Source organism: Gopherus evgoodei, chromosome 4, assembly GCF_007399415.2.
Source record: "Gopherus evgoodei ecotype Sinaloan lineage chromosome 4, rGopEvg1_v1.p, whole genome shotgun sequence".
NCBI lineage: Eukaryota > Metazoa > Chordata > Testudines > Testudinidae > Gopherus > Gopherus evgoodei.
Window position 1 is genome coordinate 120,267,587 of NC_044325.1, and position 24,006 is coordinate 120,291,592.

The 24,006-nt window shown below is 44.5% G+C and overlaps 1 protein-coding gene across 6 annotated transcripts in view; it reads right to left on the reverse strand.

Annotated features, from left to right (window-relative positions):
- Positions 1-24,006, reverse strand: part of PTDSS2 (phosphatidylserine synthase 2) — an 83,860-nt gene that overhangs the window by 18,951 nt on the left and 40,903 nt on the right. For 4 of the 6 annotated variants that reach the window (XR_004000130.1, XR_004000131.1, XM_030560747.1 and 1 more), the window contains exons 4-7: positions 11,119-11,186; positions 4,764-4,898; positions 3,596-3,646; positions 591-704 (exon numbers count right to left, since the gene is read on the reverse strand). Coding sequence is in view for 4 of the 6 variants with exons in the window: in XM_030560747.1 (XP_030416607.1) it covers positions 591-704; positions 3,596-3,646; positions 4,764-4,898; positions 11,119-11,186 (368 nt within the window). In the remaining 2 variants the exon portion in view is untranslated. The remainder of the gene's footprint in view (positions 1-590; positions 705-3,595; positions 3,647-4,763; positions 4,899-11,118; positions 11,187-24,006) is intronic. The other 2 variants (XM_030560750.1, XM_030560749.1) reach the window with 1 other exon arrangement.

Here is a 24,006-nt window from a genome sequence, read left to right on the forward strand (position 1 = left end):
CAAGTAAGTTGAACACAAGTTGCACTGAGTCCACATCTGAAACTGACCAAAAGAAAAAGCATACGCACTATATACAAGCCTGTAATTTTCTCTCTCTATTCCTCAGTCTTCAAATATTGTGATTTATATGGTCATCAGAAAGACATATTCAAACATTTCTATACACTGAGAATAGATTAGTGTGGAAGGTACAACATATGCAGGATGAGAGAGAAATATGGACTGACATCTAATTGTGTACTATAGAGCTACCATTCCACAGAACAGACGTTTGTCAGTAAAGGTATTTATACATCCACTGATAGTTGGGGAATCAAAACAAGGGAAGGGTTTTGTACTAGGCAACACACACATTTTTAATCTGTTTTAAAAAAAGGGAAAGTAGGCACTGAGCTAAAACTCAATCACCTCCATGTGCACATACAACTGAATAAATTTACATCTGATAGATAGCACATGAATGCTCACCAGCTACATCAATCCTGTGCCACAGCACAGTATCATTACAGTTAGATGTCTATTTGGGCCATAGACAGATCAGATAATCAAGTTGTTTTCCGCATTTAAGATATATAGAATGCAGTACGTACATGATCCCACCAACATTCACTGAAGTTTGGAAGCTGATGTTCCAGACTATACTCCAGAAATTCAAACATTACACTGATGATCATACACATCCACCAGTCCCGAATCATTAGCGTCTGAAGAAAGAAAGGGAAGGAAATTTATCTCGGAGAATACCTTGCGAAGAATAAAAGCAGGCAAGCAGGATACAGTAACAGAAGGAAATACAATTCAAATGCAAGAGTCTATTACTATGTGCCTCTGCTACCAGGTGAAGGTGGCAGCAGTGTTTTGGGGCTGCTTAGGAAAGGCTCTTCCAACTTGCTTAATGCAGTTGTCAAAGCAGCCAGCTGCCCTCAAATCAGCAATAGGGCTGTGTTCACCCATACTCGCATCACATCTCCAAGTGACCCTGCATAGGAGGCACTGAGTGGAAATTTCCTATAAGATCCAGGTACATGTTTTAGGCTAAGCTTCTCAGCAACACATTTAACTCACTGGGTGCTGTTTTGATCCTGCTCCGCACGTCTAAACAGCACTCCCACTCCTCACCTATCAGGAGGGGCTGGAAAAGGGAACTGCAGTTTTAGATTTTTCATGTGTAAAAAACAAACCATCCCAATCAGCGATTTACTCAAAAGGAGCCAACAATACTGAGTGTAGTTGGGAGAGGGCAGACACTTGAGTGATCTCTTCCCAAACAGTTCCTTTTAGGATTGAAGATGACTGGCACTGGCTTGCAATGCAGCAGGTCTGTAAGCAACATTCTTACAGCATTAGAAATGTCAAGGACAGGAGCATGGACAGACAGACTGTGCAGCTGTAGGTCCTGGAGAAGAATATTCAGACTGATGGGTGGTTGTAAACGTATCATTATCTGGATACTGGGAGGAGTGTAGCATAGGGCTCACTCTCCCAGCAGTCAGAAGGTGAGGATATAAATGCCTCCCCACCCTCAGCCAAAAGGAGAAGAGCTGCCTACATGCAGCAGCCAGGAAAGGAGAAAGGAGAGCCCCTCCTTTATTGCCAGCAGCTAAAGACTGAGCTTCTCACATGGCTGGGGTTCCCACAGCTTTCTTTCTACTATTACAGTACAGCATCTGCCCAGCAATAGATTAGTGAGAGACCCAGGACACAGTTTTACTATAGAGAAAAAGGCACAGTCCTGAGGTGGAAGAGTAAGGGCAATCAAAGCCAGTCATATTTCTGCCTCTCCTATTTAAAACATGCTTTCCCCAAACCCGCTACATATAGAACTATATCCCCTAAATCTACACATATCTTATGTTAGATAACAGCATTCAGAGCTATATTAACATTTAATCTCAGGCAGTTAAGTTGTGCTGTAATTCTATATTTAATGTGATCAGCTACATTGACTGAACCCTGGCAAAGCCAATAAGAAGCAGACACCTTTTAAAGATGTTTATGCTGATAATGTTCAACCAACATCTGTCCTGGGATCACACTGATGATAAAATAAAAGATCCACATAAGTTAAGTACTGAAAAGAAAGACCCTTAATTTTTCCATGTTTTTTTCATGGGGAGTCAGGGTGCAGAACAGGTAAGAGTTTGTTTGAATTATGCAAGTCACAAGCAAAATTGAAAACAGAACGTGCTCACTTTTGCATTCAAGTAGTATGAAAGAGAAAACAAGCTAACAAAGTGGTGTAGAAATGTTTTAATGACTAGGGAGGAACATAAGAGGCATATTTATTTTGCTATGCAGTACACAAATCTCTGCTTTGTGGAGCACATACGTGATCAAAACAGATGAACCAGACTCAAGAGATGGGACTACAAACAGTTGGACAGAAAGCACATCATCAAATAAACCTCTCTGTAGGACATTCTCCCACATGACCCTGATACAGACTATACTCTTCTTGGCCTGGAGTAAATCTAATAGCTTGATTTAAGAGAGATCCAAGTCCTGTATCCTACCCCAACTTCCTATAGTTCCTACAAAAACCTTGTTTTACTACTTGTGCTATGTCTTTTCACCCAATCCCTCACTTTTCTAGGAAATCACACTCTGCCTAAGTTTTGGTCAAATTTGTTTTTATAGAAAAATTATTATTACACGAATGCAACAGAATTCTCATTCTGAGAATTCTCTCTCTATATCCAGGAGTATCAGACTGTAACAGAAGTATTCCTCATATCCCACACATGCTTCAAAACAAAGTCTTATATAGGTTAGCAAGCTCTTTTCTATTCATGGTAAATTACTACAGCAATGTCAAACCTTGCATTTTTGAATGGGGAGTGGAAGTAAAATGAAAACAGGGATTTATCTTACAATTAAAGTTTAACCTTTTCTGAATGCTGCTGTTCAAGAGAGGACACAGACTAAGAGATCAACAAGGGATGCAAGGTAAAGTAAAACTTGTTAGTCAATTCACTTGAACAGACGACAGTCACAATTAGCCCTAAATATTCAGTATCTGATGTACTGCCCATGTTCCGCTATAGACAAATTCAGCTGGCATTTCTTCCATGATTGGTGCATGCATGCTGACAGTTGCAATGACTAAGACATTGCCCCTTTATAGTACTTTAAAATTATGAACTAGGAGCTATTTGGAAAGTGTGAAGTGCTTAGCACGTGGAATTCTATTGGTATATCATGTATCTGGGTGAACGGTAACTTCACCACAGCCTACACTGCACATTATCTTTTCTATAGTCTATGTTAAGATCACTCAAGCCTTTAGGATGCTGGGAAAATAAAGGACTTTGCTTTTGCATATTCTTTGTTTTATCCATCTGACCTTAATATGAATCATCTCTGTGGAAGCAGAAGCTTGTCAGTGGAATGTTATTTAGAAAAGAAATTAAATGACCTATTATGGTCAGAAAAAATAAGACTTTTATTACACAAACACTTATTTAAACTAGTTCATGGATGACTGCCTAATATAATTGATTCTGAACACTGGTAACATTGAAACAGAAGCAGTCAAGCGCTCAAAGCAAAAGAGCACTAATGAAAATATTTGAACACAGAGGGGACTGATTCTTACTTTTAGGTACCAGCCAAGGAAGTGAGCAGGAACAAATCCATCCAGTTTGTCCTATAAACCAAGCGGAGATGTTAGGTTATTTGTTATACAGAAGATCAATATTTATTCTCAAGGCCTGCATTTTCATCTAGGTAATATAATAGTGGAACTTAAATCTTTTCAACTGCCTTAGCTGCTATTTGAAATGTATGCAAATTCCATATGCTTCTCCATACCCATGAAATATTGCACACACTCAGGTAATGTGATTTAAAGCAAACTTAGAAACTTCAAGAAGGGCCAGGGGTGGGGGACGAAACTTGGACTAAGACAGCGTGTAGAGGTTCAGGCAGAAGCCAGAGGTCAGGCTGCAGGGAAACCAGCAGAAGAGTCTATGCTCACCAGAGCATGCTCCTCTCAGGAGCCCAGAACAAAACCTGAGTTTTCCAAGCTCACCATTGTTCTGCTTTCAGCAAATAGACATAAAATCCATGGGCAAAAGGTGTGTCTAATCCCCCTCTAGTGTTGGTGCACCTACAGTATAACTTGCTATTGCTATCAGTTACTCCATTAGCTCAAGCAGCAGAGGAGTATGCAGTGGATCTAAAGGTTCCAACCTTGTCTGCTGCACAACCACTGTAACAGCTTGGAGATCAGGGTACATAACTAACACCAATTCCTATGGTTTCAGATTTTATGCCTCTGGCTTGTGGATCTGGGAACAATTCATGTGGCTTCTTGAATCTCAGGTGAAGATACAAAAGCGTGCAATTTATGGGTCATTCAGTAGCATGTAAACAGCATTTAAACTTTTAGCCTTCTGTAACAAGGAGCTAAATACGCTACTATTAAGCATAAGAGAAGCTAACTCTAGTAGGAACAGAGGAATAGGTATCGATTTACATCAGTACTTTGAACAGCAGCTAAATCATTTACCCCTTCTCCAAAAGTAGTTAATTTGGTTACAAAGAGATGCATATCTTGACCTGATTGATACTAAACATCAAGAGAGAAAAGGAACAAGGAAAATGGTGGGTAAAAGTCTAAAACTAAAGAAAAGACAAATGGATTATGGATTCAGCAATAAAACTTATATGAAAGAGTGCACATTAGAGTACCAAATAGGCAACATTTCACACAAAAACATGAAGACTCACTAACCAAGAGCTTTTTTATTTCAACTTCTTACCCAGACATTGTGAAATGGATCAGTCTTGTTGCCTGGATCGTAAATAAGGCAGTTCCCACCATAGTCTCTTTCTGGCAAGGCAACTCCTAAATTTGGATCAATGTATTTCATGAACTGTCTGCCATCGTGTACAGTCTGCAGAATTAACACATCCGTCTGTTAGCAGCTGATAGTTAACAGGCAGGAAAATCTGAAGCATTGCTAACTAGTGATTCCCTATCTTCAATGATTTTTACATTTATGTTGCAGAATACCTCAGACACGTAGTCAAGCCTCCTTAAATGAAGGTTGAATGGTTACTAATTTATATTCCTAGCTCTCATGACCTCCAGTACTCAGTGCTGAAGCTGATTCAAATGACCAGTCAAGACTGTATTAAGGTACAATCCTACAGTCTAGACTAGGAAAACCAGAGACAGATTTGACTTAACTTACTGAAGAGCTTCTATGCACCAATCAAAAAAAAAAAGCCTATAAGGCTCATAATTGAAAAGTTGAGACATAACCCACCCTCTTTCCTTTTCCCATCACCTCAGCGGGGCGATCAACAACCACCAAACCATACTAGTTCATTCTTCAGGGGCTACAATGTCTATTGTCCTCATATCAACTGTTCATTTTCGTTTTGGTTTCCTAGGACAGGAAACATCCAGCAGCATTTCAAACTAGCTACAGTCCATATGTCTGCCAACTAAATGCATGCTAAGAATCAGCAGATTTAAAACACATATTAAACACCATACAAAGAGGAATTGTCATGCACAAATGTTTACTTCAGTTATAGAAAGAGCAGGATCAAACTAAATTCTATGGTTAGAGTTTACTAGAAGTCCTCATCAAATAAAAAATACAATTTTGTTTTCAAATTAAAGTCAGACCAGTATCATGAACAATAGGACTTCAAGGAAACTAAAGGAAAGTTTTTAGCGAAAAGATTAATTCATGTAACAAGCAATCTCCATCATATGTAACTAATTTGCTAAAGAACAAATATTTCCTAATGGAATCACAAACATTGTCATACCCAATGCTTTACACTAGCAGCAACATGATAAATGGAGTAGTGTTTGTTATGACAAGCTAATGAGCAGACAAATAGCAATCAAACCAGGAAAGTGTATGGGGTTGGGGGGGAAATCAAATCTGTGTAACCAAAGTCAGTAACATGACAAAACAAAGTAGTCAAGTTAGACTAAATTTCACATTTACCACAACAAAGATTTGTTACACAAATGAGCTTGAATCGGCTTTTAGGAGAGTGGGTAATACTCATCTATAGGGAACAGACTAAGTCCAAGAAAAATGTACGTTCAAATATTTACAAGATAAAAATTTGGTTTAAAAATTGAAGGATTGGGCAATAGCTAGTAAACATATCCTTTGCAATTAGTGGTTGAGCAGACCTAGAAGATGGCAGGACACATAACCAGAGGAAAGAAAAGCAATTATAAACAAACTGCTATCCAAAAAAGAAAAACTACAGCAGTATAGCTCAGCATATGAAATCAAACTGAAGCATTCAAATATTGACAGTAAGTTGCAACAATGCTGTCTGGGAAAACGTAAGATAACCAGCATGGTGAGGACATGAGACTGAATGGGGGGACTGATTACTCGGGGATACAAACAACTTAAAAAGGAACAAAATGAGAAAGGTAAATTTGTTCATCATGTTAAAGGCTCACGACTCCAACACAAGGGGGCAGAAAGCTTGTAAGAGACACGAAAGAATGAATTTAGTTAAGATCTAGTAATCAAGTAACATGTAAGCACACGCAAAAATATTAAGCATGACACAGTGGACTGGTTCAGTGGGTACTAGTACAAATCAGTTTGGACAAGCCAGTAGAGGTAAAAATTACTGACTGCTCTCTTGTTCCTAAGGCTTCTGCCACTGACGTTTGGAGAGGTAATCAGGCTGAATGAGAGGGAGTACTATTTGCAGCAGTATGGACCCAGGGCAAACTTCAGATGAACTTCAAAAGTTTGGGTAAACATTTAGATCTTGTTTGCAAAGCAGGCATCATAGTCTAATGGAAAGAAGATGGGAGCCAAAAACTCCTGAATTCAAATCTGTTTTGCCAATAATTCACTTTGTCACCACGGTCAAATCCTTTAACTTTGCCTGATTTTCCCCTCGACTGTGGAAGCCTGTGAAATAGAACTGTTTATCTACCTCATAGCAGCGTTGATAATTAATGTTTTTTATTTTCAAAAGAGCTGTACTTGAGATAAATATTACTAAAATTTCAATATCAGAAAAAGTCTCTAGTTATGAAATGCATTTAATTCAGCATGTAATACCCTAATAGCCTGCAAAATAAGAACTGTAGACTAAGGGTATGGCTACACTTGAAAGGTCGGAGCGCCAGCGCTGGGAAAGAGCTCTCCCAGCGCTGCACGTAAACCACATCCTCTACGGGTGTAAATTGCAGCGCTGGGAGCCGCGCTCCCAGCACTGCGGCACTGATTACACTGAGGCTTTACAGCGCTGTATCTTGCAGCGCTCAGAGGGGTGTTTTTTTCACACCCCTGAGCGCGGAAGTTGCAGAGCTGTAAAGTGCCAGTGTAGCCAAGGCCTAACAGAGTAAGATCACAAGTAACAGAAAGACTGAGGATATGTCTACATCTAAAATTTTGCAGCGCTGGTTGTTACAGCTGTATTAGTACAGCTGTATAGGGCCAGCGCTGCAGAGTGGCCACACTTACAGCAACCAGTGCTGCAAGTGGTGTTAGATGTGGCCATACTGCAGCGCTGTTAGGCGGCTTCAAGGGGGGTTCGAGGAACGCGAGAGCAAACCGGGGAAGGAGACCAGCTTCGCCGCGGTTTGCTCTCGCGTTCCCCGAACCCCCCTGCAAACCGCAGGGAAGGAGACCTGCTTGCACGGAGGTTCGGGAAACGCGAGAGCAAACCGGGGAAGGAGACCAGCTTTGCCGCGGTTTGCTCTCGCATTCCCCGAACCACCCTGCAAACCGCAGGGAAGGAGACCTGCTTGCTCGGGGTTCGGGGAACGCGAGAGCAAACCGGGGAAGGAGACCAGCTTGATTACCAGAGGCTTCCTCAGGTATGCTGGGATACCTGCTTATTCCACGGAGGTCAAGAAAAGCGCTGGTAAGTGTCTACACTTGATTACCAGCGCTGGATCACCAGCGCTGGATCCTCTACACCCGAGACAAAACGGGAGTCCGGCCAGCGCTGCAAACAGGGAATTGCAGCGCTGGTGATGCCCTGCAGATGTGTACACCTCCTAAGTTGCAGCGCTGTAACCCCCTCACCAGCGCTGCAACTTTGTGATGTAGACAAGCCCTGACAAGCCTTTCTATTCTGATCACTCTAACATTCCCCTCTGGGCTGAACTATCACCATGTGCATTTCCTGAAGAAAACAACAACACCACCACCACCACCCTCCCCCCCATGTATTTTGGTTTGTTCAATTTTTGGGGGAGGGAGGCATGACACTACCCCCCATATTCATCATAGTGGTATGGTTATATGATAATTATCATGCATTTTGTATAAGATGTGTCTTGTCAGGTGTCTAGACTACGTACCTGCATTTCAAATGTGCTTACTCTGGAAAACCCCTACAGCTAGCCTTTCAGAGTATGGCTACACTTGAAACTGCAAAGCGCTGCCGCGGCAGCGCTTTGAAGTGCGAATGTGGTCGCAGCGCCAGCGCTGGGAGAGAGCTCTCCCAGCGCTGCACATACTCCACATCCTGATGGGGTTTAGCTTGCAGCACTGGGAGCCGAGCTCCCTGCACTGCGGCACTGTTTACACTGGCGCTTTACAGCACTGAGATACAGCGCTCAGGGGGGTGTTTTTTTCACACCCCTGAGCGAGAAAGTTGCAGCGCTGTAAAGTGCCAGTGTAGCCAAGGCCACAGATACAATGATGAAGCTAGGCAGTGCTAATGGCCCACCCACAAAGACAATGGAAAAAACAGTCTTCCTGTAACCTTTCAGCCAGCCTATAAGTAATGGCTGCGATGACTCCTCAGGATATGCAAAGGCATGTGATCAGACCACATGACACTGAACTCCATTCTGGTACCTGTATTTTTCCACAAACTGGACAGGGAACTGAGTTTGGAACAAAAGGTTCCCGCCATATGGAAAAACTATATAAGGCAGGGAGTGACATCTTGTGGCTTTCCTCCCCACACAAGAGAACTCCTGGAAACACCTGAGGAACAAAGACTGAACTGGGGGAAGTGCTGGTCCCAGGCTAATGGGATTTCTAGCCTGTGTATGGAGACTTGTGGAGTGCTTATACCATCAGTCAGGGTGAGAGATTACTGACTCAAATCCTGGCCAGTATTTTAGGCTTAATTTGCTGTTTTTTGTTTAATTTCCTAGGTAACCTGCTTTGATCTGTTTGTTATCACTTATAATTAGCGCAGAGGCGCACAGCGGTTCCCATGGCTCCCAGACTGCACCCTGAGAGGCAACCTCCTATCGCAGATGGGATGCAAATTGAGTAAGACTGAAAAAATAGATATCCATGATATCAAGCTGGGAAGGGTTGCAAGTATTTTGAAGGATAGGATTAAAATTCAAAATGACCTGGACAAACTGGAAAAATGGTCTGAAGGATGAAATTCAATAAGGACAAATACAACATACTCCACTTAGGAAGAAACAATCAGTTGAACACATACAAAATGGGAATGACTGCCTAGGAAGCAATATTGCTGAAATGGATCTGGGGGTCATAGTGGATCACAAGTTAAATATGAATCAGCAGTGTAATACTGTTGCAAAAAAAAAAAAAAAAAAAAAAAAAAAAAAGCAAACAACATTCTGGGATGTATTCGCAAGAGTGTTGTAACCAAGACCCAAGAAGTAATTCTGCTCTACTCCACGCTGATTAGGCCTCAACCGGAGTACTGTGTCCAGTTCCAGGTGCCACGTTTCAGGGAAGATGTGGAAAAATTGGGGAAAGTGCAGAGAAGAGCAACAAAAATGATTAAAGGTCAAGAAAATGTGACCTATGAGGGAAGACTGAAAAAATTGGGTGCATTTAGTCTGGAGAAGAGGGGGCATCATAACAGTTTTCAAGTACATAAAAAAGTTTGTTACAAGGAGGCAGGAGAAAAACTGTTCTCCTTAACATTTGATAGCAAGACAAGAAAGCAATGGGCTTAAATTGCAGCAAGGACAGTTTGGACATTAGGAAAAATTTCTTAACCATCAGGGTGTTTAAGCACTGGAATAAAATTCTTAGAGGTTGTGGAATCTCCATCATTGGAGATTTTTAAGAGCAGGTGAGACAAACACCTGTTAGCAATGGTCTAGATAATACTTAGTCCTGCCATGAGTGCTGGAGACTGGACTAGATGACCTCTCAAGGTCCCTTCCAGTCCTATGATTCTACAAGTCATCAGCAAATTAATTACGTGTGATGGGAATTGTTTGATGGTACATGAATTCCTCTTTCTGCTAATGACTTAACTTAAGTCTCCTTAAGACTTAAGCACTCAGACCTCATTTGCAGTTGCTCCTTACAACGGTGGATGTATATATCAGGTATTTTATTTTTAATGGAAGAAATATTTCCTTAGCAACTTTCATCCAAGATGCACAATGTACTTCACAAATATTAAGCCTTGTGAGGCAGTTAATTTTCATGTCAATTTTACAGAGGAGTGAACTGAGAGCTAATGTGACTTGCCCAAACTCAAATAGCAAGTCTGTGGTAGTGCAAAAAAAAAAAAAAAAAAAAAGCAAGGGTATGTCTACACTGCACACTACGCCAGGCTCCAATTCAGGTTTTTAACCCAAGCCGCACTTGCATCCAAACACAAATCAGGAGAGCAAGCATTAAGGACCCAGGGTCCTAGGACCTGCTAGGAGGTCGGGTCTGAGCCCAAGTCCAATTGGGAGTCAGGTCTTGAGCTGTGTGAATGCAGCTCAACCTGCAGACCTGAGTCATAAGGTCTGTGCAGTGCAGTATGGCTGCGTTAGCACAGCTGAGAGGCCTGGGTCCACAAATTGTAAACCTAGGTTTACAATGCAGCATGCTCAAGCAAGGGCTTGGAAACACCGAGTCTGCAGGCCCAGGCCTCATAGACCTTGACTTAGCATGCAGTATAGACATACCCCAAGAGTACCGTCTCCCAGTCTTCTGATGCAGCCACCAGAGAACATTGCCACCTCACCATCTTTGGCTAAAGGAAACAGCATCTTGATGAGGCTTTCAACTAGCCTAGGGTTTGAACTACATGCGATGCAGAAATGGGAAAGGGGTATATTTAAGTAGTTTTACCACCTCTCCTTCATACCAGCAAAGAACTTCCATATTCAGGGCAAGACCCCAGTTGTTATGAAGTGTCAATTCTTAAGTTCCTTACCTGGAAGAGTATAAAGATGAGGAAGAGCTCATACACAACGCTGACACACAGCCAAAACCTCCAATAAGCTATAGAAACAAACAGGATGTTAGCAAGGCTTCTGGCAAAATATCAATTGGCAATTTGTTTATCAGTAGCATGATTAAAAAACCATTTCACACAGAACACTCTTTGCTCCTCCACTTAGGCCATGGCTACACTAGAGAGTTGCAGCGCTGGTGAGTGGGTTACAGCGATGCAACTTAGGATGTGTCCACACTTGCAAAGCATGGCCAGTGCTGCAACTCCATGGTTGCAGCGCTGGCTGTACACCCGGTCGAGCCTCGGGTGTAGGGATTCCAGCGCTGGTGATCCAGCGCTGGTCAGCAAGTGTGGACGCCACCAGCGCTTTTATTGACCTCCGGGGTATAAGGAGGTATCCCAGCATACCTTAGAAGCCTCTCTGGTAATCATGCACACTCCACTGCCCTGGGCTCAGCTGACCCCACCTTTAAATGCCTCGGGAATTTTAAAAATCCCCTTCCTGTTTGCTCAGCCAGGTGTGGAGTGCAATCAATCATTCAATCAATCAGCGACCATGCCTCCACGCCCCAGATGAGCCCCAGCATGGAACAGTTCCGAGCTGCAGGACCTCATCAGTGTTTGGGGTGAGGAAGCTGTGCAAGCACAGCTGCGCTCCAGCCGGAGAAATTATAATACCTATGGGCAGATATCACAGTCCTTGCTGAGAAGAGGCCATGAACGGGACGCGTTGCAGTGCAGGGTCAAAATAAAAGAGCTGAGGAGTGCTTACTGCAAAGCCCGTGAGGGAAATCGCCGCTCAGGAGCTGCCCCCACAACCTGCTGTTTTTACAAGGAGCTGGATGCCATACTTGGGTGTGACCCCACTGCCAATCCTAGGAGCACGATGGAGAGTTCAGAACAGGGAGAAGTGGGGGAGGGTGTAGAGGAAGCCGAGAGTCAGGCTACTGGGGTGGAAGGAGACACCCCGGAGTCCCAGGAGACATGCAGCCAGGAGCTCTTCTCAAGCCAGGAGGAGGCTAGCCAGTCGCAGCAGCTGGAAGTTGCTGGTGAGGAAGAAACTGAGGAGCGTGCTCGCGGTAAGCAGATTTTTATGTTTGGGGAGAGGACGGTTGGGGTTATGGCTGCCTGCATGCATGCCTAAACATGGAATAGCCCATTGATTTGCTCTATCACGTCTCTGTAATCTGCCTCGGTAATCCCTTGAAAAGTTGCAGCCAGAGCGTGGGCAATGTGCTTTCGCAAGTTTATAGGGAGAGCCACCGTGGTCCTTGTCCCGGTCAGGCTAACTCGTCCGATCCACTGTGCAGCGAGGGGTGGGGGGACCATGGCTGCACACAGGCAAGCTGCATAGGGGCCAGGGCAGAATCCACATTGCTGTAGAAGACCCTCCCTCTCTTCCCAGGTAACACGCAGCAGTGATATATCTGGCAGTAGGAAACCCTGTTGAGAATTTAGGGATACTTGAGTGCAGGGTGCCAGGTTCGCAGTCTCCCCCCCCCGCCCCGCGGCGCGCTCCGGTCTCCACCCCCCCTTTCCAGCAGGCAGCCAGCCCCGCAGTGCGCTCCGGTTCCCCCCCTCCTTTCCAGCAGGCAGCCAGCCCCGCGGTGCGCTCCGGTTCCCCCCCTCCTTTCCAGCAGGCAGCCAGCCCCGCGGTGCGCTCCGGTTCCCCCCCTCCTTTCCAGCAGGCAGCCAGCCCCACGGTGCGCTCCGGTTCCCCCCCCTCCTTTCCAGCAGGCAGCCAGCCCCGCGGTGCGTTTCCCCCCCCCTCACCAGCAGGCCGGCATTTACGCGGACCGCCCCCCACCCCGCCAGCAGCTCACCACCTTCCTGTTCACTACTGTCCCCTGTGCAGGACACCAGCTACCTCCTGTACCCAGCGCAGATAAACCCCAGTGACCCATCGGTCAATTCCCCCTCCCAGGTGCAGTCGGGGCAGAAACACTCACCCCATTGCTCGCCATGCCTTCGCTTCCCTGGCCTCTCTGTGTTATGTTAGGTATGTGGGAAGGATGCTACAAAAAGTCTAAAAACTCCTTCACTGTGTGATAATAAACAATGTAGCCTCTGTGTATTACATGTTTCTATCTATGTTTTTTTTAGTGACCTTGACTAATGCAGCCAGATCACCGGCCTCACGTCGCTTGCAGAACTTGAGAAAAAAATCCGCGAAAATCAAAAGAAGACTTAATCAAAGCAGTTATGATTCACTACAACAGAGAAAGTAGGAAGACGCAGGAATGGAGAGAGAAAATGTATGAGTGGAGGCAAACAGAAAGCAGGCGAAAGGAATTGGCTACCAAAAAACCCTCAAAGCACCTGATAAGCCTCCTGGCTCGCCAAACTGACTCTTTCGAGTCTCTCATAGCCATGCAGGCAGATCTGTACCGTGGTAACCCACACCCCTCCCAAAGCTCTCTTTCTTGTTCCCCAGTACTTGCACAAAACACCTTTCTCCAGCAGCCAGTTTCTTATTACCCCCAGCTTCCCCCAACACCTGTACGATCACCTACCAGCCCTGATAACTACAATTCTTACCCTGTGCACTCCACCCCCATTACTCTGCAGCATAGTAATCCTGAAGTGCAGCAGACATTGAACAGTAATCCAAACAGGACATATTCAAACCTCTGAATGTACAGTCCACCCCCCTGGCCTTTTATGTACTGTACTTTGAATAAAGGATTTTATGGTTTTTACAATACGTTTTATTATTGCAGGAAGTGGTAAATATTGTACCCCAAGGTAGAAAGGAGCACAGCAAAGGCAACAAACATTACTGTTGGCTCTCAGCATCAAATTGCTCCCTTAAGGCATCCCTAATCCTTGAAGCCCTTTCCTGGGCCTCTCTAGTAGCCCTGCTCTCTGGCTGTGCAAATTCATCCTCTAGGCGTCGAACCTCGGAGGTCCATTCCTCACTGAATCTTTCACCCTTCCCTTCACAAATATTATGGAGGGTACAGCACGCGGATATAATAGCAGAGATGCTGCTTTCCCCCAAATCTAGCTTCCCATAAAGACACCTCCAGCGCCCTTTCAAACGGCCAAAAGCACACTCCACAGTCATTCTGCATCGGCTCAGTCTGTAGTTGAACCGGTCCTTGCTCCTGTCAAGCTTCCCTGTATACGGTTTCATGAGCCATGGCATTAAGGGGTAAGCGGGGTCTCCAAGGATCACAGTGGGCATTTCGACGTCCCCTACTGTGATCTTGCGGTCTGGGAAAAAAGTCCCGGCCAGCAGCTTCCTGAACAGGGTACTGTTCCGAAAGATGCGTGCATCAGGCACCTTTCCAGGCCATTCTGAGTAAATGTCAGTGAAACGCCCACGGTGATCCACAAGCGCTTGGAGAACCACAGAGAAATACCCCTTGCGATTAATGTACTCTGATGCCAGGTGGGGTGGTGCCAGAATAGGAATATGCGTCCCATCTATTGCCCCTCCACAATTAGGGAAACCCATTTGTGCAAAGCCATCCACGATGTCCTGCACGTTCCCCAGAGTCACAGTTCTTCTTAGCAGGGTGCGATTAATGGTCGTGCAAACTTGCATCAGCACTATTCCAACGGTCGACTTTCCCACTCCAAACTGGTTCACCACTGATCGGTAGCTGTCTGGAGTTGCCAGCTTCCAGATTACAATAGCCACCCGCTTCTCCACTGGCAGGGCAGCTCTCAATCTCGTGTCCCTGCGCCGCAGGGTAGGGGCGAGCTCAGCACACAGTCCCATGAAAGTGGCTTTTCTCATCCGAAAGTTCTGCAGCCACTGCTCGTCATCCCATGCTTGCAGGACGATGTGATCCCACCACTGAGTGCTGGTTTCCCGAACCTAAAGGCGCCGTTCCACGGTGCTAAGCATGTCTGTTACTGCCACAAGCAATTGAGTGTCTTGAGCGTCAGGCGTTTCAATATCATCGTCTGACTCCTCACTGTCACTTTGCAGCTGAAGGAATAGCTCCACTGCCATGCGTGATGTGCTGGCAACATTCATCAGCAAGGTCCTCAGCAGTTCAGGCTCCATTTGTAACAAAAATTGCATAAATCGCGCTGCAGACTCACAATGCCGCCAAACTGCTCGGAATGTGTAGCAAAGCACCATGGGGCGTTGGAACAGGAAGCGGAAAGACCCACACACTTCCTTCCCCTTCCCACAAGCCACAGCGCCAAAATGGGACGAGGTGCTCTGTGGGATAGCTGCCCACAATGCACCACTCCCAACAGCGCTGCAAGTGCTGCAAATGTGGCCACACTGCAGTGCTGGTAGCTATCAGTGTGGCCACACTGCAGCGCTGGCCCTACACAGCTGTACGAACACAGCTGTAACTACCAGCGCTGCAAAACTGTAAGTGTAGCCATGGCCTAAGAAATACTAATGCAAAATAGTGAAGTAAGGAGCTTCCAATAAGCTTCCCAAATAGTGCAAGTCTATTCAGGCAACATTTAAACAGCCCATTAAATCAATCCACTTGCAGAACTTGTGTGATCTCCCAGAGCCATTGATATGCAAGATCATGCTCTTCTACATCTTTTCATCGGGGTCCACAAGAATGCATCAGAATTCAGCAAACTTTTAATGCACATGTTTAAGAGATAAGGCAAAAAAAAGCTGAATTACATTTCTCTTGCAGGACTTTCCCTATGAAAGATTTCTCAAGTTCCCCACCACACTTTATGATGACTCCTTAAAGCAAATCTGTTGCTTACTGAACTAATCCCATCTCCTCCTCCACTTCCTGATGTTACCTGACTCTTCAGCTTTACTTTTTATCCCATGCCTAGTACACCTTGGCAGACCTCTTTTTGGACACCAAAAATTGCTGTCCCATGGCAGTCCCAATTCTTTAAGATCCCTAAACAATATTGTTGCTTTCATTTTCAGAAGCCTATCCTCTTCTGTGTGGAATGCTACATTTTCTTAAAGGACAGCAAATGGCATTTTTCAAAGTTTACTATTCAAACGGTATGACAAGGAGGTTAAGAAAAAAAGCGAAGAGTTTAACAGTAACTACACGACAAGATATAGAGAGACAATGTAAACTATTGGAAGTTAGCTAACCTGTTTGAGAATGAGGTCTTAACCTCAGACAACACGTTTCTATAAAATACCATTATGATGCTGTATGATTGAAGATGTTCATTTGTATCATTGTTGCTACCACTGTTATACAAAGCATATCATGTAAGGTGTCAATGGAAAGGTTACAGTCCGGCAACACCCATTTTTTCATGTTCTCTGTGTATATATACACATCTTCCTACTGTATTTTCCACTGCATGCATCTGATGAAGTGTGTTTCAGCCCACGAAAGCTTATGCTCAAACCTTAGTCTCTAAGGTGCCACAGGTACTCCTCGTTCTTTAACCTGGTTAAATCCATGTATCATCACTCAGGGATTCTCAAACTGGGGGTCGGGACCCCTCAGGGGGTCACGAGCTTATTACATGGGGGGGTCGCGAGCTGTCAACTTCCACTCCAAACCTTGCTTGCCTCCAGCCTTTATAATGGTGTTAAATATATTAAAAAGTATGTTTAATTTATTGGGGGGGGGGATCACATGCAGAGGCTTGCTGTGTGAAAGGGGTCAGCAGTAATAAAGTTTGAGACCCACTGCTCTGTCTGAAGTTATGAATATTGACTATGTATTTGCATTTCAAATGGGTTTGTTCTTCAATGTAGTTTACAACTACTCTTGCCAGCCCATTGTGAATGAACTATTCAAGCTTGATGGGCCATTAAGAATCAACTCTTCAGATAGCTCTTCCTGAGGAGGCTTCAGATAGCAAGGAGCCAATGGCCACCCCCGTGATTCAGCAAAACATGTCCACATCACATGCCCTTATACATGTGATCCCTGACTCCATCTTTGTCAGTAACTTTCCATACACAGAGTCTATGGGCATTGTTTGGGACAATAACTTTCCATGCATATGGTAGAGGATATAAAAGAAACCAGAGTCATCTCCGTTTTGCCTCATTTCTGCTCCAGTTCTCTGGGCTATGGATTTACAACTAAAAGGAGCATTTTGGACAACCGACTGAGGATCTTCCAATCTTTGGACGTTACCAGAGAGAGTTTTTACAAGCTAGCAGATTATTCCATCACTGCTACAAAGCTGATCTAAGGACTTTGCAGTCTTTGTAAGTATATGATTTAACCATTTATATTCCATTCTTTTCTTAATAAATTCTTAGTTCGTTTATTAAGGATTGGCTGACAGCATGATATTTGGGTACGGTCTGAAATATATACCGACCTGGGTATAAGTCTGATCCTTTGGGATTGGTAGAACCTCACATATAGTGAATTGGGTTTTCAGTGACTTCTCACTATATTAGACCAGTTTGTCTGGAAGGGAACTAACTGGAATGCCTAAAGGGGACTATGTTTGGCTCCTTCTTAACCAGTGTGGCGTTACAGAAACTTGTTACTAGTTTGGTAAATCTAATTATAGAATAAACCACCAGGTTTTGGGATGTGCCTGCCCTGTTTCTTGAAGTCTGCTCTGAGTGTGGAACTCTCAGTGTGGTCCATCCTAGACACCTGGTAACAACTGTTCCTTTGTGTTCCACCCTCCTTGTGTCCCCTTCCATCAACAGTCACCTTCCCACAACCAGTATGACGTTGGAGTCCCATCCAAGCAAAAAAGTACACAAATAAAAGAGTATCTTTGGCACTTCTGGCTCCCTGCTCTGCCAATCCCACCTCTGACTTCAAGTCCTTAACACTCCAGCAATAGGTCCGTCTGCCTCTCATGAAGCCAACCTTTGTGGGTGCCCTGGGCAACCTCTCAGGGCCTGGATCGTATCCTAATTCATTTCTCTTCTTTTCTCAAGATCTACACAAGTTAAATTTAGGAGACAGAAATGGGGCATAAAGAGATAGGGGCCCCAGACTGTTTTTATGTTTGTACAGCATGTATCACAATGGGATCCTGGTCTGTGATTAGGGCTCCTAGGTGCCGTTGCAATACAAATAAATAATAAAATCAAACCCCTGGATCGGAATGTCAACTCCCTCTAACAGTCAGAGCCAGACACCTTGAACCTAAACACTTGGGAGCTTGCAATCTGTATGTGAACTCTCCCGTATGTCAAGAACTTGGATTAGGGCCATTAGAAAGTTCCATGCTGTGAACTGTGATCCAGAGTTTTGGCTTAGCCCTCCTCTATGGCGAAGCATCCATTAGAGGAGATAAACACCTCAGGGTAAGCTCCAAGTAGTATGTGACCAATTCATCTAACCATGTCCACTGGTTTACATAATGGGGAGCAGTTAAAAGAACTTTTGATTTGGGATTGGATAACACCCAGGTCCTCCAATCAGTAATCATTCCTCTCAAGAACCCTGCCTTTCCAGGGCTACCCCTGGATATTTGGCCTGAGTGGTTCTGGGCAAACAGGACTCTCTACAAGAGAATCAGCATTCAAATGGTCAAGTGGAGAGAATTAGCTGTTGCATGTCTGGGACATCATTTCCTCAACTTCCACTAGTTTTTTTCATGGTTAGTCCTTCGTTCTAGTGAAGGCAAGTAAACAATTCTAATATTACAAATCAGACATTAAAAACCCTATGGAAAAAAGGAAACCAGGAGGAACTTTGACACAAATACACAGATTTTGTATAAGAGTTGCTCATCAGTGCTTCACTGGACAATGACTGGATTTTTAGAAGAATGCACACTATTATTTTAAACAGGATTACATGCACTCTGCAAATTAATAAAGAAAAAATATCAAATAATAGTCCTACCAACCTTGACAGTATTTCCTTACAGAATAAATGGTTGCTCTGCGTGCTGTTTTTTTAAGACTGAATTGAGCAAAGCAAACCTATCACAGGGCTAAAAATGTTTATTTTCTAACAGACTGCTCCTAACACCATCTTAAAAATAGCTTCAGATGTGAGAGGCTGTGATCATTTTCAGCAAAACTGCCAAATAAATCTTCTCAGGATGGCCTACTTTGCATGTTGGGGACAAACAGTAGCTCTGACCTGGATAACTGGGAGTTCAGAGCTTCTACTTCGTAACTTCCAAACTCAGACTGAAGATTAACTTTGGTAGTTTTATTTAGAAGTTTACTAACAGAGAAAAAATATGTTCCTGGAATAACCAGCTAAGAGAAATGCACAACACACAAGCAGGGCCAGCGCTATCGTTTAGGTAGCCTAGGCAATCGCCTAGGGTGCCAGGATTATTCGGGGGGCGGCATTTTGCCTAGGTGGGCGGCAGGCGGCTCTGGTGGAGCTGCCGCAGGCATGCCTGCAGACGGTCGGCTGCTCGCGCGGCTCCAGTGGACCGCCTGCAGGCATGACTGCGGCAGCTCCACTGGAGCTGCGGACCAACAGACCCTCCACAGGAATGACTGCAGCAGCTCCACCGGAGCTGCGGGATCAGTGCGGGGGGCGGCGAAATGGCCGTGTGCCTAGGGCGCAAGAAACCCTAGCGCCGGTCCGGCACAGAAGTAGCGCATACAGATTACCAAACTAGCATTTTAATAATAACCACGGGATTTGTCCAAAATTACTCATGTTGCCCTTTTTCTCAGTCATGCAACACTATGAGACTATGCAACACTATGCAACCTTATTAGAACATCTTCACTCAAGGAAACACACTAACGGGCAATGTAATTTGTACAGTGCAGGTTGCTTTGTTCTTGCTCACTATTGCTGGTTCCCCTTCAACAACTGTCAGTGTCTCCTCACTAGTCTGACATTCCCAAGCTTGACAGCCCTTGGAAAAGGAACAGAATACCAGATATCTATCCAATTTTTGTTTCTGGGCATTAGTAAGCAAGATCAATTCCAGGATAGTTTTCGAGAGGGCTATATCATGAGTTGGCTCCCTTCAATTAATGCCTTTGAATGCTTCCAAGTTAGAAGAATCTCAGATTGAAAGATACCAATTGCAAGTTTTATTCCAAGCACCAAGGCTTTTTGCCTCAAGCATCTAGACTATAAATACTACCCAACCCAATATGGGGTCAATGCTTTGTCAGAAGCTAGATTTGGATTTTGCTAAACGGAAAGTCTAGGGGAGGAAGATGCTAGTGGAACCAGTCAGGTTGCTGTTAAGCTATTTGACAGATTTGTGAAGCATTAAAAAGGAAGCCTCCTACCTCTTTTTTCTTTCAGTTAACATACATACCCCGTGAAGACTAGCATAAATCCCTCATGCCCAAGCCAGAAAGTGAGAAATGTCTGGACTCTGATTTCTGAGTACGAGTGTCTGCTTCAAGTCCTCACCATACCAATTACAGCTAGACAGCTCTTATAAGATCGGTATACAACTAAACTCAAAGCCCAAACTCAGCAGTTATCAACGGTTCACTGTCAAACTGAGAGGACATATCTAGTGAGATCCTGCAGGGCTCTGTCCTGGGTCCATATTATTCAATATTTTCATTAATGACTTGGATAAAGGAGGGCAGGGTATGCTTATAAAATTTATTGATGGCACCGGGAGCGCTACCCACTTTGGAAGACAGGATTGGAATTAAAAATGACCTTGACAAATTGAAGAACTGGTCTGAAAATCAACAAGATGAAATTCAGTAAAGACAAGTACAAAGTACTACATTTAGGAAGGAAAAATCAAATGCACAGCTACTAAATGGAGAATAACTGGCTAGGCAGTAGTACTGCTGAAAAGGATTTGGGGGTTATAGTGGATCACAAACTGAACATGAGTGAACAATGTGATGCAGTTGCACCCCAGAACGCTAGCTTTTCCTGTATTAACAGGAGTGTCATATGTAAGACATGAAAGGTAACTGTTCTGCTCCACTCAGCGCTGGTGAGGCCTCAGCTGGAGTAAGTACTGTATCTCGTTCTGGGCACGTTAAGAAACATATGGATAAAGCAGAGAGAGTCCAGAGGAGAGCAACAAAAATGATAAAAGGTTTAGAAAACCAGACCAATGAGGGAAGGTTAATAAAGGAAAGCATATCACAGCTATCTACCTTTCCCAGACCTGAAGTAGAGCACTGTGGAGCTCAAAAGCTTGTCGCTCTCACCAACAGAAATTGCTCCAATAAAATATTTTACCTCCCCCACCTTGTCTCTCTAATATCCTGGGACCGACACGGCTACACCACCACTGGAAACAGAATACTGAAGAGCTTCATCATGGGACATTGGGCTACAAGATTCATTTCCCCCAAATCTGGTTAGTAGCAAGTGTCATAGGTTTCACCTCCACTCTGAACTTTAGGGTACAGATGTGGGGATCTGCATGAGAATCCCTAAGCTTAATTACCAGCTTAGATCAGTATGCCGCCACCACCAAATCGTTTAAAACAGCTATTTATGAGTTATTTGGGAAACAGTGTCTTCCTCCCCAAAATCTCTCCCTCCCAAGTACTGTAACCTTTCCCTGAGTAACCTTGAGAGACTTCTCCACCAATTTCCTGGTGAACACCGATCCAAACCCCTTGGATCTTAAAACAAGGGGAAAAAATCAATCAGGTTCTTAAAAAGAAGACTTTTAACTAAGAAAAAGGGGTAAAAGAAATACTTCTGAGAGATTAGCATGCAAACTACTCTCACAGACAACAGATTAAAAAAACACAGAGGATGTTCCCCTGGGCAAAAACCTTAGTTACACAAAAGAAAACCCAATCTGATTATCCCTCTAATGCAGAAAGTCACAAAAGGAAATAAACATAAGCTAATTCATTCCTTCTCTAATACCCACTACCCTGGTTGATTCCTGGATCTTTTCACTCCGGCACAGACTTAATGAATAGAAAAAAGGAAGAACTTTCCTCCTTCCTCTTGAAGCATCTTGTCCCTCCATTAGTTCCTCTCGTCAGGTGTCAGCTAGGCTAGGTGAAATTCTTAACCCTTAACTGTCTGTTTATGACAGCAAGATTTAAAACAAAACCCATAAAGGAAGTGGTATATACCAGCAAGCCATGTGTAGCTCAGGGGCAGGCAACCTATGGCACGCGAGCTCATTTTCACTGCCCAGGTCCTGGCCACCGGTCCGGGGGGCTGTGCATTTTAATTTTAAATGAAGCTAATTAAACTTTTTAAAAACCTTGTTTACTTTATATACAACAGTTTAGTTTTCTATTATAGACTTAGAGAAAGAGACTTTCTAAAAACATTAAAATGTATTACCGGCACGCCAAACCTTAAATTGGAGTGTATACATGAAGACTCGGCACACCACTTCTGAAAGGTTGCCGACCCCTGCTGTAGCTCTTTTTGGATAATGAGACACTTCTCCAGGGATAACGGAATCATGAAATGGGGGTCACTGAAGACTCATTTTCTTATTAGCACTCCACCAATAAACTTACTATTCCATATCTACCAGTGTTCACTCTCTAATTACAAATATCTCCCATGGTGAACTAAATAATAATTGGAGATATACCTATCTCCTAGAACTGGAAGGGACCTTGAAAGGTCATTAAGTCCAGCCCCCTGCCTCCACTAGCAGGACCAATTTTTGCCCCAGATCCCTAAGTGATCCCCTCAAGGGTTGAACTCACAACCCTGGGTTTAGCAGGCCAATGCTCAAACCACTGAGTATCCCTTCCCCCCAACTGCAACATCATGCACCTTCATGCCTGCAAGAGCCTCCCCATCCATGAGGAGGCTGGAGGCTAACACACTCTCCTCCTAAAGGAACACGCAGTTGCCTCCAGCAGGCCCTAGAATACAGACTATGCTGGGGAACTAGCCTAAAACCAGATAACCACTCATTCATTCATTCATTCATAAAATGGTCCTTTTTTCCTCCTCTACACATATCAGCAGGCAGCCTACTTTTGAATTCCAGATATGAGTGTAAATATTTGCCCACCTCATGTTAACATCTTAGTTGCAATAAACTTTTTGGCTTGAGGGCTGCATCAGGTTTCCAAAATTGTACGGAGGGCAGTTAGGGGAGGCTATGCCTCTCCAAATACCCAGGCGTGGCCTGGCCCCCACCCCCTATCTGACTCCCCCCCACTTCTTGTCCCCTGATGGCACCCCCTGAACTCCTGCCCCATCCAACCCCGCCCGTTCCCTGACAGCCATCCTGGGACCCCTGCCCAATCCACCCCCCTGCTCTCTGTCCCCTGACCACCCCCAGAACCTCACTCCAGATTGCCCCCTGCCGCACCATCAAACCCCTCCTCTCATTCATGACTGCCCCCCCCCGGGACTCCTGCCCCCTTTCAACTCCCCTGTTCTCCACCCTCTGACTCTCCTGACCCCTATCCACACCTCTGCCCTTGACACACACACCCTCAAACTCCCCTGTCCTCTATCCAACCCCCTACTGCTCCCTGCCCCCTTACCGCGCTGCCTGGAGCACCGGTGGCGGCGGCACTACAGTCGTGCCACTGTAGGCCATGGCTCTACAGCTGCGCTGCCCCAGGAGCTCGCAGCCCAGAGCATTGTGTCGGCGGTGCAGTGAGTTGAGGCTGCAGAGGAGGGGGGAGAGCAGGGGTGGGGCCAGGGGCTAGCCTCCTGTACCAGGAGCTCAGGGGCCGGACAGGAGGGTCCCGCGGGCCATAGTTCACCCACCTCTGTGTTAACACATTCAGATTACAATACTGTAAAATGTTTTTAGACAGACTACTTTGAGAAGAAACATGCATAGAGAAAAGAATGCTCAACAGCTCTAGTAAAAGTAGCTCTAGCTGAGAGCATAAAAGCTTTTTTGAGATATGCAGGGCATAATCTATCTAAATTAGTCTATTCGGGCCTTATGTTGACTTTGAGTGTGTGCTCCCTGGGCTGTTGAACAATTAGTCTGGATATTAATATGACCATTGTTCAAACGATGAAATTCACATAGAAGGTTCCTTAGCCATCATTTCATAGATCTTTCACCAGAATCAAAACTACAAGCTTCAGTATAACTCTC